The sequence below is a fragment of the Equus caballus genome, chromosome X (assembly GCF_041296265.1).
Source record: "Equus caballus isolate H_3958 breed thoroughbred chromosome X, TB-T2T, whole genome shotgun sequence".
NCBI classification, from domain to species: Eukaryota; Metazoa; Chordata; class Mammalia; order Perissodactyla; family Equidae; genus Equus; species Equus caballus.
Window position 1 is genome coordinate 36744894 of NC_091715.1, and position 13632 is coordinate 36758525.

General features: G+C 39.5%; 1 protein-coding gene across 1 annotated transcript in view; it reads right to left on the minus strand.

Moving 5' to 3' along the window:
- EFHC2 (EF-hand domain containing 2) overlaps nucleotides 1–13632 on the minus strand; it is a 178472-nt gene that overhangs the window by 140794 nt on the left and 24046 nt on the right. Inside the window, exon 2 of the mRNA XM_005614086.4 lies at nucleotides 13433–13621. Within this exon, the coding sequence (XP_005614143.3) occupies nucleotides 13433–13621 (189 nt within the window). The remainder of the gene's footprint in view (nucleotides 1–13432; nucleotides 13622–13632) is intronic.

A 13632-nucleotide genomic window follows, 5' to 3' on the forward strand; every position in this document is an offset into this window, starting at 1 on the left:
TTCTTGTCACTTTCTTAAGGAAGTGACATTTCAAGTTGGTTTTGGTATATTTCTTCAATATGATCCCATCTTCACTTTATCTGGTGGAAATTCTTCAAAGTTTGCAGCATGAAGATGAAACTCCTCCCTGGCCTCCAACACTGATAGGGTTTCTCCATCTTTTAAAAATTTGCAGTCATTTTAATTGGGATTGTGAAGGTGGAGAGGTTCATCTAAATATCAATGCTCAAGTTACAATCTCACTCCAAATTCGCATTTTTTTCTCTCTCCCTTTTTTTGATAAATTTATGTTCCTATGGATACTGTGTTTAAATAGGCATATCTTATTTTAAGAAAATCCAAGTTATACAAATTTGAATCTCATTTAGCTTGTTGAACATAAGAGACGGTCAATAAAGGTAAACTGAATAAATGAATGACAAAAAGCACAAATTACAGAAATGACTTCCAAAGAATTTTTTGTATTACAAAAATATTATCATAAATCTATAATTTATGCTCAAATTTTCATGACTGAATCTAGGGTTTAAGATGAAATGCATCTATATGGACAATATAAGCATTCATCAAATTTATTTGTCTGCTTCTTTTTTTATTTTATTTTTTTCATTATTTATTTATTTTTGAGGACGATTAGCCCTGAGCTAATTGCTGCCAATTCTCCTCTTTTTGCTGAGGAAGACTGGCCCTGAGCTAACATCCGTGCCCATCTTCCTCTACTTTATATGTGGGACGCCTACCACAGCATGGCTTGCCAAGCGGTGCCATGTCCGCACCCAGGATCAGAACCGGTGAACCCTGGGCCACTGAAGTGGAAGATGCACACTTAACCGCTGCGCCACCGGGCTGGCCCCTTGTCTGCTTCTTAAGACCTCACTTTATGATGCATAAAAGGGAAAAAGATCTGGCTAGAATGCTAGAATATTCTTCTTGTAGCTTTATCACTAATTAACCATATAACTAGTGCAAACCACTTAAACTCTTTGTTCGCTGGTTAACCTTTCAGCAAAAATTAGAAAATCAACATTTGCTAACCACAGGACAGTGCAGCACTATTTAGAGGATTAAGAAAATTATGTATATATAACAGAGCTTTGGAGAGAAAGTGAATGTATAAAAATACTGAATAATATATAAATCAGTGTAGGATGCAAAGCTGGAAGCTTAAAAATACTGTCAAAACCACATCTAAAATAGTCTTTTCACATCCTTATGGAATCTATTGAGTGAGGCAATTAAAAAACACTTGATAATACTAAGAGAAGAGGTTCAGACCCACTGCTTAAAATCAGACTTCCTGGAAAAATAATTAGGACTAGAAGAAGGGGGTCACCCTATCCAACAGAAATCACATTGCTAATAATGAAATTTCATAAACTGAATAGAGAAAAACTGAATATTCAAATATTCCATATTAAACATACAAAAGAAAAACAACTACAATATAAAAGATGAAAAATATTTGGTAAAATATATATAAAATTTAGCAAATATTATATATATTCAGAAGGAATAATATGAGAATCTCCATGTCATCATTTTGAGCTATTATGTATTTCAAAAGGCTAGATTCCACCCGAAAGAGCCAGAAGAAAGATGCTTAGATAAGATGCTTTTTATGTTCTCCTCCAACCAAAAGAATCTATTCTATAATTCTAGTAATTACCCAATAAACTGGACTCCCCAGTACACTGGATTATTCTACTGGTTTCAAAGTATATTGTTTACTTCCCACAAGTGCGTCAACAACCAAGATCACAAAATGGATACTTGATACAGAAAAGCTCCTTTATCAAAGGCAGAGACAGACAGACCATCCCAGTTACAAAGCAGCTGCTAAGTTCAAAGCTCTATGTGGAGGGTACAACACTCAATAAGGCAATCTCTCCAGCTACAAGGATTGTACAGTCAAGTAAGGGAGATCAGACTTATGCAAATAACTGCAAAACAGGGTATGGTACGTCCAAATAATTAAAATGCATTGGAGATAAAGCTAAAAGCCATTAGGAAAAACTCAATATTTTTAAAACTCCATTCAGTATATGTTGCTGAGCACCTGCTGCGTGCCAAGCACTGTACTAGGCTCTGAGAATTCAAAGATAAATGAAAATAGCCAACATTGATTACGTAGTTACAATGGGTCAAGGAATGTGTTAAGTGCTTTTACACTCTATCTCATTTGCTCCTCACAACACATCTATGAAGTAAGTAATATTGTGATCTTTGTTTTATAGAAGTCAAAGTTTAGGAGGTTAAGTAATTTACCCAAGGTCTCAAGGTAAGAGAATGGGTCAGCTGCGATAAGAATTCAAACTGCCTAGCTTCAAAGCCCACAAGTTAACTATTATCTCCTTAACTGCCACAAAATCTCTACCACACTCCAGCTCAGTGGAGGACACAGAGAAAATAGGGCTATTCTAACGGGGGTTTGAAAAGGCTCCAGTAAGAGAGGCAAGTGCTGAACCACCTGAGAGCATCAAGAAGGCATCACAGTGGAGGTGACATCTGAAACAGGTCTTCAAGGCTGAGAGATGGAGGAAGAACTGCACACGTGGACAAGTGAGGAAAGGCATTCTCTGCAGAGGGAACAGCATGTGCAAAGTTATGGGAGCATGGTAGTTAGTGTATGGTACATGCGGTCCTGCAAGTCATTCTGTGTGGCTAAGGGCTGAGCGGGGAAGGGAGAGCAGAGGAGATGAAATTAGCAAGGTACAAGAGCCAAAAGATAGGTGGTCTCTGGGCCATGCAAAGTTAGGTCAAAGGATTCTAAACATTTTAGAAAGTAAACTCTGTAGAAGAAACTCTAAAGGTGATCCAGTATATACTCCACATCTACAATTCCCAAAAAATGCCTTTCCTCTCTTTTTCGACTCTCACAAGTCTCACATGTCCTCACCATTGGCTCTGTCTATATCTTTCTCCTCTCTCCCCATCTCTCTCTTCTCCCCCCACCTCTCTCCAGCCCTTCTCCCTTCCCTACATCCCCCAAAGCCTGAGAATCGGACTGAAAAATTCAGAAGAATCCTTAGGAGATAAAGGAGGGGGGAAAATGGAGTGAACAAAAACAAATCTTTGTTCAGCATGCAGGGCATGGGGAAAAGGAGAAAGCTGGGAACACACATTAATAATATTATCCCCATTACATATCGGTTAGAACCAAAGCTTCAATTAATAAAGCTGACTGTAAAAGCCAAGTAGACCAGAACTGAAAATACAGTTTTATTTTTGATAATCAAAAACAAACGCAAAATAAATGCCCTGAAATACTAGATGAAAAATTAACAAGTAGAACCAGAGAAAGATAGAATAAAATAGACTCTTTTTTTTAAGATTGGCCCTGAGCTAACATCTGCTGCCAATCTTTTCCTCCCCCTCCCCCTCCCCCTCCCCCTCCCCCTCCCCCTCCCCCTCCCCCTCCCCCTCCCCCTCCCCCTCCCCCTCCCCCTCCCCCTCCCCCTCCCCCTCCCCCTCCCCCTCCCCCTCCCCCTCCCCCTCCCCCTCCCCCTCCCCCTCCTTCTTCTTCTTCTTCTTCTTCTTCTTCTTCTTCTCCCTAAAGCCCCACAGTACATAGTTGTATATCCTAGTTGTAGGCCCTTCTGGTTCTACTATGTGGGATGCTGCCTCAGCATGGCTTGACAAGCAGTGCTAGGTCCGCACCCAGGATCCAAACTGGCAAAACCCTGGGCCGCCACAGCAGAGCACATGAATTTAACCAATTGGCCATGGGGCCAGCCCCAAAATAAAATATACTGAAAACAGATTTCATATATTAAGCTAAAAAGGAGAGAAAGAACAGGGTATCCTGCAACAGAAGTAAAATTTTGATTAAACATAAAAGGGCCTACATGAAGTTTCTAGAACCTAGATGATGATGGTATAAAATCTTTGAGTACAAGTTCAAAATAATCAAAATGTAAACCTAATTATAGTAGTGTATTACTGACTGCTATTAGTTCTGAATAATGAAAATATAAAATAATAATAAAGGTTGTTGTTTATCATCCTTCCTCCTAAAAGACCATTGAGAATTTGCTAAAATAGAAAAGACATGACAAAATCTCTTATTTAAATAATAAAAGACTTTTTTAAACTACCTTAATACCCACAGCATAAATGGAACACTGGGGAACAATCGGGAAGAGCAATGCATCGATAGCTTAATGGCTACTTTTTAGAACTCACTGGTCTCAATGGCAGTATCTCCAAACATATTCTTCCGGAATATGCCAGAATTTGTGCCAAAGAAAAATTCAAGGATCCTGCAGCACAGCTGATGACTGGGATAATCCTAGCTGATGCTTCACTTCCCCTAGGAACACCACGCTCTCTACTCCATGTAACAAAATAAGCCAGGGCCGGCCCAGTGGCATAGTGGTTAAGTTCACGTGCTCCACTTCAGTGGCCTGGGGTTCACCGGTTCAGACCTTGGGCGCAGACCTACACACCACTCATCAAGCCATGCTGTGGCAGCATCCCACACAGAAGAACTAGAACGACTTACAACTAGGATATACAACTATGTGCTGGGGTTTCAGTTAGAAAAAAAACAAAAAAGAGAAGATTGGCAATGGATGTTAGCTCAGGGCCAATCTTCCTCACCAAAAAGCATACCTTAAAAAAAAGAGAGAGAAAAGAAAAGAAGGCAAGTCTTAGGCAAAGGAGGAGAGTTAATTCTTCATGACTACCTACCATGAGCCGGGCACTTGACATGCATTGTCCACCTGATGCTCACAGTAACTCTAAGGTTGGGTTTGTTATTTACTTGACAGATAAGTGAATTGAGACCAAGAGAGATTAAAAACGTAGCCAAAATGAAATTGGTAATAAATGATAAATCCAGGTTCTGAACCTATCTGTCTGACTGAAAAGCCTTGCTCTCTCCACTACACCAAAGAGCCTCTCATTAGGGGGGGGTTGCAGGAGGACCACATTCCCAAGGGACACCACGACCACTGTACACACAGTTCATTTCAAACAACACTCCATTTCAGGAGACATAAGCACCCTGGGCCCAGCCCTAGGGGTAAAGAGAAGGGAAAAGACTCTGGCAATAATAAGGATAATGATGATGATGATAATGATGGTTATACTCTCCTAAGAAGAGAAGTCAGCAACTGCAAGGCCCAAAACAGAGGAAGACAAAGTAGGGAAAGGGAAAAAAGTTAAAAATGGCACTCACAATGGAAGATGAATAAAAATGGATGAAAGTAAAGAAAATAAGAATAAAGAGACAAAGTCCAGAAAACGAAATAGAGAAAAGGTCAAAAGGATAGAAGAGAAAAGGATAACGAGGTTGAGAGATGGGGACAAAAGAATAGGAAAAGGGACAACATTGAAAAAAGAATGGAGAGAAGCATTCTGCCTTCCTTTGAATAATGTGGCATTCATGCCCTCCCTGCCACCTCCCAACTTCTGATGTCCTAGAATGAACAACCATGCTCCCTCAATTATTTATACCTCTGATAAAAGGTTTATGAAAATGACATGTGTCCCTGGGGATTCCTCTTTATTAAAAGAACTATTACCACACTAAACAGCACAATGAATGCCATAGCCAGAACAGGTATTTAAATAGAGGAGCATAATTAAAATAAGTAGAAAGATATGAACAATTCTAACATCTTAAAATGTTTAAAAACCTCTGTTGACCAGGGAGTCAAGAGCATAAAATGGAGAAAGGAGAGTCTATTCAATAAATGGTGCTGGGAAAACTGGACAGCAAGATGCAAAAGAATGAAAGTAGACCATTATCTTATACCATATACAAACATTAACTCAAAATAGATTAAAGACTTAAATGGAAAACCTGAAACCATGAAACTTCTAGAAAAAAACATAGACAGTATGCGCTTTGACATCAGTCTTAGCAGCATATTTTCAAGTACCATGTCTGACAGGGCAAGGGAAACAAAAGAAAAAATGAACAAATGGGACTACATCGAACTAAAAAGCTTCTGCACAGCAAAGGAAACCATCAACAAAATGAAAAGACAACCTAACAATTGGGAGAAGATATTTGCAAACCATATATCGGATAAGGGGTTAATATCCAAACTATATAAAGAACTCATACATCTCAACAACAAAAAAACTAACAACCCAATTAAAAAATGGGAAAAAGATCTGAATAGACATTTCTCCAAAGAAGATATACAGACGGCCAACAGGCACATGAAAGGATGTTCAACATCATTAACTATCAGGAAAATGCAAATCAAAACTACAATGAGATATCACCTCACTCCTGTCAGAATGGCTATAATCAACAAGACAGGAAGCACCAAGTGCTGGAGAGGATGTGGAGAAGGGAACTCTCATACACTGCTGGTGGGAGTGCAAACTGGTGCAGCAACTGTGGAAAACAGTATGGAGAATCCTCAAAAAATTAAGAATAGAACTACCATACAATCCAGCTATTCCACTGCTGGGTATTTATCCAAAGAACATGAAAACACAAATGTGTAAAGATACACGCACCCCTATGTTCACTGCAGCATTATTCACAATAGCCATGGCTTGGAAGCAACCTAGGTGCCCATCAAGGGACGAATGGATAAAGACAATGTGGTATATATACACATTGGAATACTACTCAGCCATAAGAAATGGTGAAATCTGGCCATTTGTGACAACATGGATGGACCTTGAGGGTATTATGCTAAGTGAAATAAGTCAGAGGGAGAAAGTTAAATACCATATCATCTCACCCATAAGTAGAAGATAAAAACAACAACACACAATCACACAGAAACAGAGATTGAATTGGTGGTTACCAGAGGTGAAAGGGGGAGGGAAGAAGTCGGAAGGGGTGGTTAGGCACACGTGTGTGGTGATGGATGGTAATTAGTGTTTGGGTGGTGAAGATGATGTAATCTACACAGAAATTGAAATATAATGATGTACACCTGAAATTTATATAATGTTATAAACCAATGTTACCACAATAAAAAAAAGTTTTTGTGTGAACATATGTTTTAATTTCTCTTAGAAAGATACGCGGGAGTGGAATTACTGGGTCATGTGGTAAGTGTAGGTTTAACTACTTAAGAAACTGCCAAACTGTCTTCCAAAATGGCAGTATCATTTTACAATCCTACCAGAAATGTATGAAAGTTCCAGTTTCTCCATATCCTTGTCCAACACTTGGTATTGTCAGTCTTTTTAAATTGTAACCATTCTAATAGGTATGTAGTGGTATCTACTTGAGTTTAAGCTCAGAAAGACAGTCTTAACTTTGGGCTAATGAGAATAACCACAGGCCTACTTACTGATAAAAAGTTTAGGCCTGAGAGGAGGGTCTTAAAATTTTGTCTAATAACTAAGTTCTAGGTTTTAGAAAAGAGAGGAGGAAAACTATCTTTTCTTTACTAAAAGACTCATTTGTGAATCTCATTCTTTTAATTCCAAAAATAGTTATTCCAAATTTGGGGATTATTTTTTATTACATGCCTTTTGAATTTCAAGAGATTAGAAAAATCCATACTGTATGATGAAATTGGAAACTCTGCCATTTTAACATAAATTTAAAGAATGTAATTTTGTGTTTTACTCTTAGTGATAAATGCAGAAACACATAGTTGGGAATTTGGGGCATAACAGGTTTGATTTCAGGCAAGCCTTTTGATTTTTCCCCTAAAACTAACTAGCTGAAGGTTTAAATAATTGTGATGTAAAACATGGGATTTAAATTGCAATGTATTGTAATTACATGGTGTTATAATTGCCTATATTGATGTCTTTTATGAAATGATTCTAACAGGATTCAGATAATCTGAAAATTATATAAACCTATGGAAAAATTTTCACTTGAAATTTTGGGTATGGTTTAAAGGTATAATATCTGGCATGTTTTCCAGGTATTTTTAAAATTTTAATTCTATTTTATTTTTACATACTCTGATTATTATATTTTATAACTTTCCTAATTGGCTTTAGGCAAAACTTCAAGAATCTGAATTCATGTATTGTTCTTTGCTAATCATTTGAAATTCTAATGTACTTGATCCTCCTTGATCCCCCTGCAGGAAAATTTAAAGTTTTGGCTGGTATTGGGTGGGAAGAGAAAAGCAGTCCCTGACATCCAGGAGCCAGCATGGCACTATCCGCTGGCCTTGGTGCTGCTACAAGCTGGGCTGGCAGCCACAGGTAGGCCTGGGTGTTCTCCTCTTGAACATGAACACTTTCAGAGAACGCCACTCTGTGACCTCAAAGGATCAAGACAAAAACAAGACCACTCCATAATCACATCTGAACACAGACAGAACGTGAATACTGTCCAAGCCACAAAATGCCAAACGTCCCCCTCTCCTAGCTCAGAAAAGTGATGGCTGCTTCTCTCCCAATTACAGCTGTAGCCTCCCTCTAGTCTGCTCTCCATTATAAATGACATTTATCATGATATACAATCATACCCCCACTTCCTGATAGCACCCAATCCAGAGCAAGGCCCCACTTCCTAAGCCCTCCCCAAAATTACCTAATACAAGCCCAAATTCTATAGTAAGTCTTTTTTTAACACCTGCTTACTTAGACATCCCACGGTTACTTAGGGTATGTATTCTCCCTCACTGCAGTGAGTAAGAAACCAACTTTTTCAATTAAAAAAAAGTCAAGGTGACCCAAGAGATCAAATTATATTTTAAAAATTTATTTTTATATTGTTCAAAGCATAGAGATTCACACAGTACTACATAAATAATCAGCTCACCACAAATCCAATATCAATGAATGCAAAGTCATTAAAATTCTAATTCTGTGGTCAGTAGTTTTGATTATAATTATTATGTTTACAATAGATGGAAAAAGCGAAATAATATTTTTAAATGTATGCATACCCCATAGGATCAACCTTTATCCTGCCATTTACTATAATAGAGTCATTTGCAAAATAGCAAACAAATTAGGCTAACTAGGAGCCACTGACAAATGAAAAGAAATGAGAGCATAATTGTAGAGTTTATGTAAATGGCGCATAACATCCACATAAATCATATAAAAACATTCAGTCATTTGCATTTTTCTAACTAGTCTGACTTTTCATAAAAGCAGCTAATGATAGATCATATATGATAGCAAGAGCAGCATATTATAAACTACTACATGCCAAATTTCAATTAATAATGAAGCAGTAGGTGCCTGGTATAATTAGAAAGAGCCCCAGGCCAGGAGATCCAGGGTCTGGGCTCAGTTCTAGGATGAACTAGCTGAATTTGCCTTTAGTCATAGACTAAGACTAAAGTCTTAGGCATAGACTGCTAGAGGTAAAAGGACACTGGAGATCAGCTAGCCAAGGAAACTGAGGCTCAGAGAGGTAAAGTGACTAAACCACAATCACACAGACAGTTCCAGTGCCTCCAACATGCAGCCTCAGAACTCTGGCCCCTGTCCCACTTCTTGGGAATGATACCTCATTTATAGAGTGAGAACAATCATCCATGTCTGCTTCTTTCTCACGGAGGTGCTGGGCTGATGACTGGAACCAACTGCTGTGAGTGAATATGTGCTTGCTTATATTTAAATGAATTCAATGAAATAACTCATCTTTGGGGGTCGGTGCTGTCTGCATAAATCCTCTCAATGCCAGAGGTTTTAAGAAAGTAGGACTATGTTTCTTAATGGCAGCAGTATCAGCATTTTAAGTAGAACATTCTCCCCAGTGTGGGGCGGCCCTCCCCACACTGCAGGATGTAAAAGACACAGTTGGCCCCCAGCTACTCAATAGCAGCAGCACCTCCAGGTCAAGGCTGGCCCCAGGTCGAGGTGATTTAAAACATCAAAATTAATGCAAAAAATCCATGGTCGACAAAATATCGAAATGCCAGAATGTTAAACAAAGATGCAATCAGTATTACTGATTTTTCCTTTCGCCTCAGGCTCTAATACGGCTCAACTTGGCACTATTACTGATCCTGTCTTTATTGAAAATGTTGGTATTTTGTTCATCATGAATTTTTACATTAATTTTGATTTTTAAAGGGACTTCATTAAAAACTATCTAGCTCGGTTACTGAGTTTTGGCGCATCCCTTAAATTTTGCAACCAAGGCAAGTGCCTCACTTGCCTCACCCTAGTCCAGGGCTGCTGCTGGTCATTGTGACAACCCAAAACACCTCCACACATTTCCAAAGGCCTCCGTGGGTTGAGAACCAGGGGCTAATTTTTCTCATATAACAAGAAGTCCAGAGAAAGGCAGCTTGGGCGTGAAATAGTGGCTTCATAATGCCAGCAGGGCCCTAGATTCCCTTCATCTCCTCTGCGCTCACAAGATGGCTGCTGTGCCCCAAGGAATCATACACCCCAGACAGGAAAACAAAGGTAGGGAAAAGGGCAGGAAAAATGCGCCAGCTGAGCCTGACTCTTTTAATTAAAAATATAACTTTCCCAGGATTCCCACCCAATAACCCTTAACTCATATATCATTGGCCAGAAATGAGTCATGTGGCTGGCCCTAGATGCAAGGAGCCTGGGGGGAGAACATGTTTAAGTGGGCACAACTCCAGACAGAACAAAATTAGTGCCCTCTCCATAAGAATGAAGGGGAGAGTGAATAAAAGATAAACAGTTACAAATGTCTGGGGGACACTTGTTTGTTGTCAGTGCCATGCAGCCGATTCTCACTCCTCGCGACCCTGTGGAGAGCAGAACGAATCCTACCTGGTCTTTTGCACCATCCCCTCACCTTCTTGCCCTCTATCAGACAAGGCTCAGCTACTATTTATAGGGTATTCGTGGCCAATTTTTTCAGAAGTGGGTGGCCAGGTCCTTCTTCCTAGTCTGTCTAGTCTGGAAGCTCTGCTGAAACCTCTCCACCATGGGTGACACTGCTGGTATTTGAAATACTGGTGGCGTAGCTTTCAGCATCACAGCAACATGCAGCCACCACAGTTAGACAACTGACGGATGGTGTGGTTCCCAGATCAAAACAAACACCCCACCCTGGCAGTGAGAGCATGGAATCTTCACCACTAGACCACCAGGGCTGCTTCGTGGGGGCCATGCAGGATAAAAAATGCTGGCTCTTTTTGGTGATTGCGAAGAGCATCTTCTCTGCTTGTAATCTGATAGTCTGCCTGAGCAGAGCATTTTGATGGTCGCTTTTAGAATGAAGGATAAAAACCAGCATGTTGTCTTAGGTTGGGCTCCATAGAAACAGAGCCTGAAACAGGGCTGTAGGTGCATGTGATTTATTAAGGGCACACTCTTGGGAGAAACCTGTAAGGGAGTGAGGGGAGCAGCCAAGGAAAGGGGAATGAGCCAATCAAGGATGCACTGTCACATGAAGTTTTGCCTTGGCCTGATGCACAAGGGCTATAGGCCTAAATCACCATACAGAGTTGCCCCACCTTGAGGAAGCTCAGCTTTTTACTCCTGACAAATGGGTCAGCGGCTACCTCCCGTCGTGGTGAAGGGGCTACTGTCGCCTCCCAGGCTTCCCTGGGTGATGCAATGCCCACTGGCCAAGAGCAACGCTCCAGAGAGGGTTACAGGTGTGAGCTGTTTGCTCCAGTAGTTGCTGCAGCTGGGAGGAACGGGTGCCCTACCCCTAACGTGGATTGAGGTGGGCACCAAGAGCATCTACTACAAACATGAATTTTCATACACTTTCCAAAGAACTGCCTTTATTTCTATTTTGTGTTGTTTGAGAATGTAACCCTAAACATACTGCTACAATTCAAAGCTATCGGAAAAACTGGCAGCGAGCTGAAAAGATTTCATTTTTAAGAAAAATGATTAACAGGTGTTGACTTGTTTTGTTGAACCATGAACGTAGAAAGCCCTTCCTAATTTGCTCTGGGTTTTAACCAGGATCCAGTGTAGTTCACAATCTCATCAGAGCACATAAATATTTCATAGTCTTAGTGTCTCATTTAAAGCTCAATGAATATTTAACTGAAGTTGACCAACAAAATAACTGAAAGAATTATGTTGCATTTAGTTAGGCCTGAAATGAGCAAGCTCTTCATTTTCTCAAGTAGTTTGAAGATAAAATTATTCCAACTTCATAAAATATTCTACATAATTTTATAAGTAATTAAAGGGCTGCAAAACAGGCTTGAAAGGCACATATTAAATGCTGAGAAAAACATGAAATAAGATGAATTTTCAACTTTAAATGCAAGAGGATAGTTTATATATTGTGGCCTACAACATTACTTATTCAGTAGTAGATTAAACTATTGTCAATATGCTCTTTCTGTCACAAGAAGTAAAAATAGAATCTTTTCTTTGGCCCTTGCAAGTTAAATATTCTAGAATGATGATGTGTAAACACCTATAAGACTGATATTAACAGGAAACCATGTGTGATCTACCCAGGTAAGTCAGCCCAGAAACTGTTTCTGAACTCTGGGTCCAGCACTGAGCAGGACACTGAAAAATAATTTAAAAAAGAGAAATATTGGTCCATGTTCAAAGTCGAGATGGTTTCCCGGGAACGAAGCTTCCCTGCCGTCTGTTAGATCTCCATAAGTGTCAGAACTGGGCTTTAAAAAGAACATGTGCTCTCATTGATCAACCTTAACCCAGACGACCTGGGATATGTCACTTCTACCAAATTTGAAGCCAGTTTAATTGGAATCAAAGTATTGTCAACCAGTCCATGTTAAAGCTGCTAAAAACCACCTGGTAAACTCAGCATACTAAGGTTTGAATTCTTTATCTAGACCTGAATTATTTTTTAGTTACGAGACCTAAATAATCTAATAACGGGTTCTTTTTTGAAGAACAGAACACGGGGCTGCGATACAGGGTTGTCTGATAAACACAGTATATCCATATAGCTGCCTTATGGAAAATATATGGTCACCTTGGATTTTTTTTCCCTTTGATCTTAGTCCCTTTTTAAGATATTCAAATGGATTACCTTTTTCAACTGTCAACATGCCAGTATGTGTGTGTGTTATGCGTACAAACATATACATTAAAAAGTTCAGACTCTTGTCTAATAATGGCATCTCTTTCCTTCACTTCTGCAACTCTTGCCATGTCACCCTTTGGTCCTCAGGAATGGGGAACCATAATTGGTATGGAGAAAAGAAGTGAGGGCATCTTTCTGTTGCTATTTAATGGCACATTCAGAATCAAACAAACTTATTTGGTTAATGGCAACTCACTAAGCAAAAGTGACAGTCTGACCAAACTCTTAGTTATCTATAGAAGGACAGATTATCCTGTCCAGGGGAAGTGATGAGAGAAAGGTTAATAAGCATTAGCTAAGAAAGGTGAACATTTGGCGCCCGCAACCAATGTGCCTGGTCAGAAACAGAAGCAAGAATAACTTTTCTTTGTTTAGGGTACTTTTGTTCTTAAATGTGTCTTTTCAGGAGAACTAGCCTTAACATTTACATTGAGGACTCATTTTTCTCAAATCTACTTAATACTTATTACATGTAACATTTTAAGATTGCACGTCTCTCAATGTCATGTGACTTACCTGTTTATCAAAAGCTACCCAGGGGGGTGCGTCAATTCCCATTTCTTTAAGAAATGCACTGTATTTAGGCTTCCTCTTTTGCCTGAGACACAGTTCTCCACCTATTCCGGGTTTATCTTCATTCATCAACATCCTAACGTTGTTGCAAAAGCCCCAATGTTGAGGTTTGTGGAACTTCTCCTTTCCCACCTGTGAACACA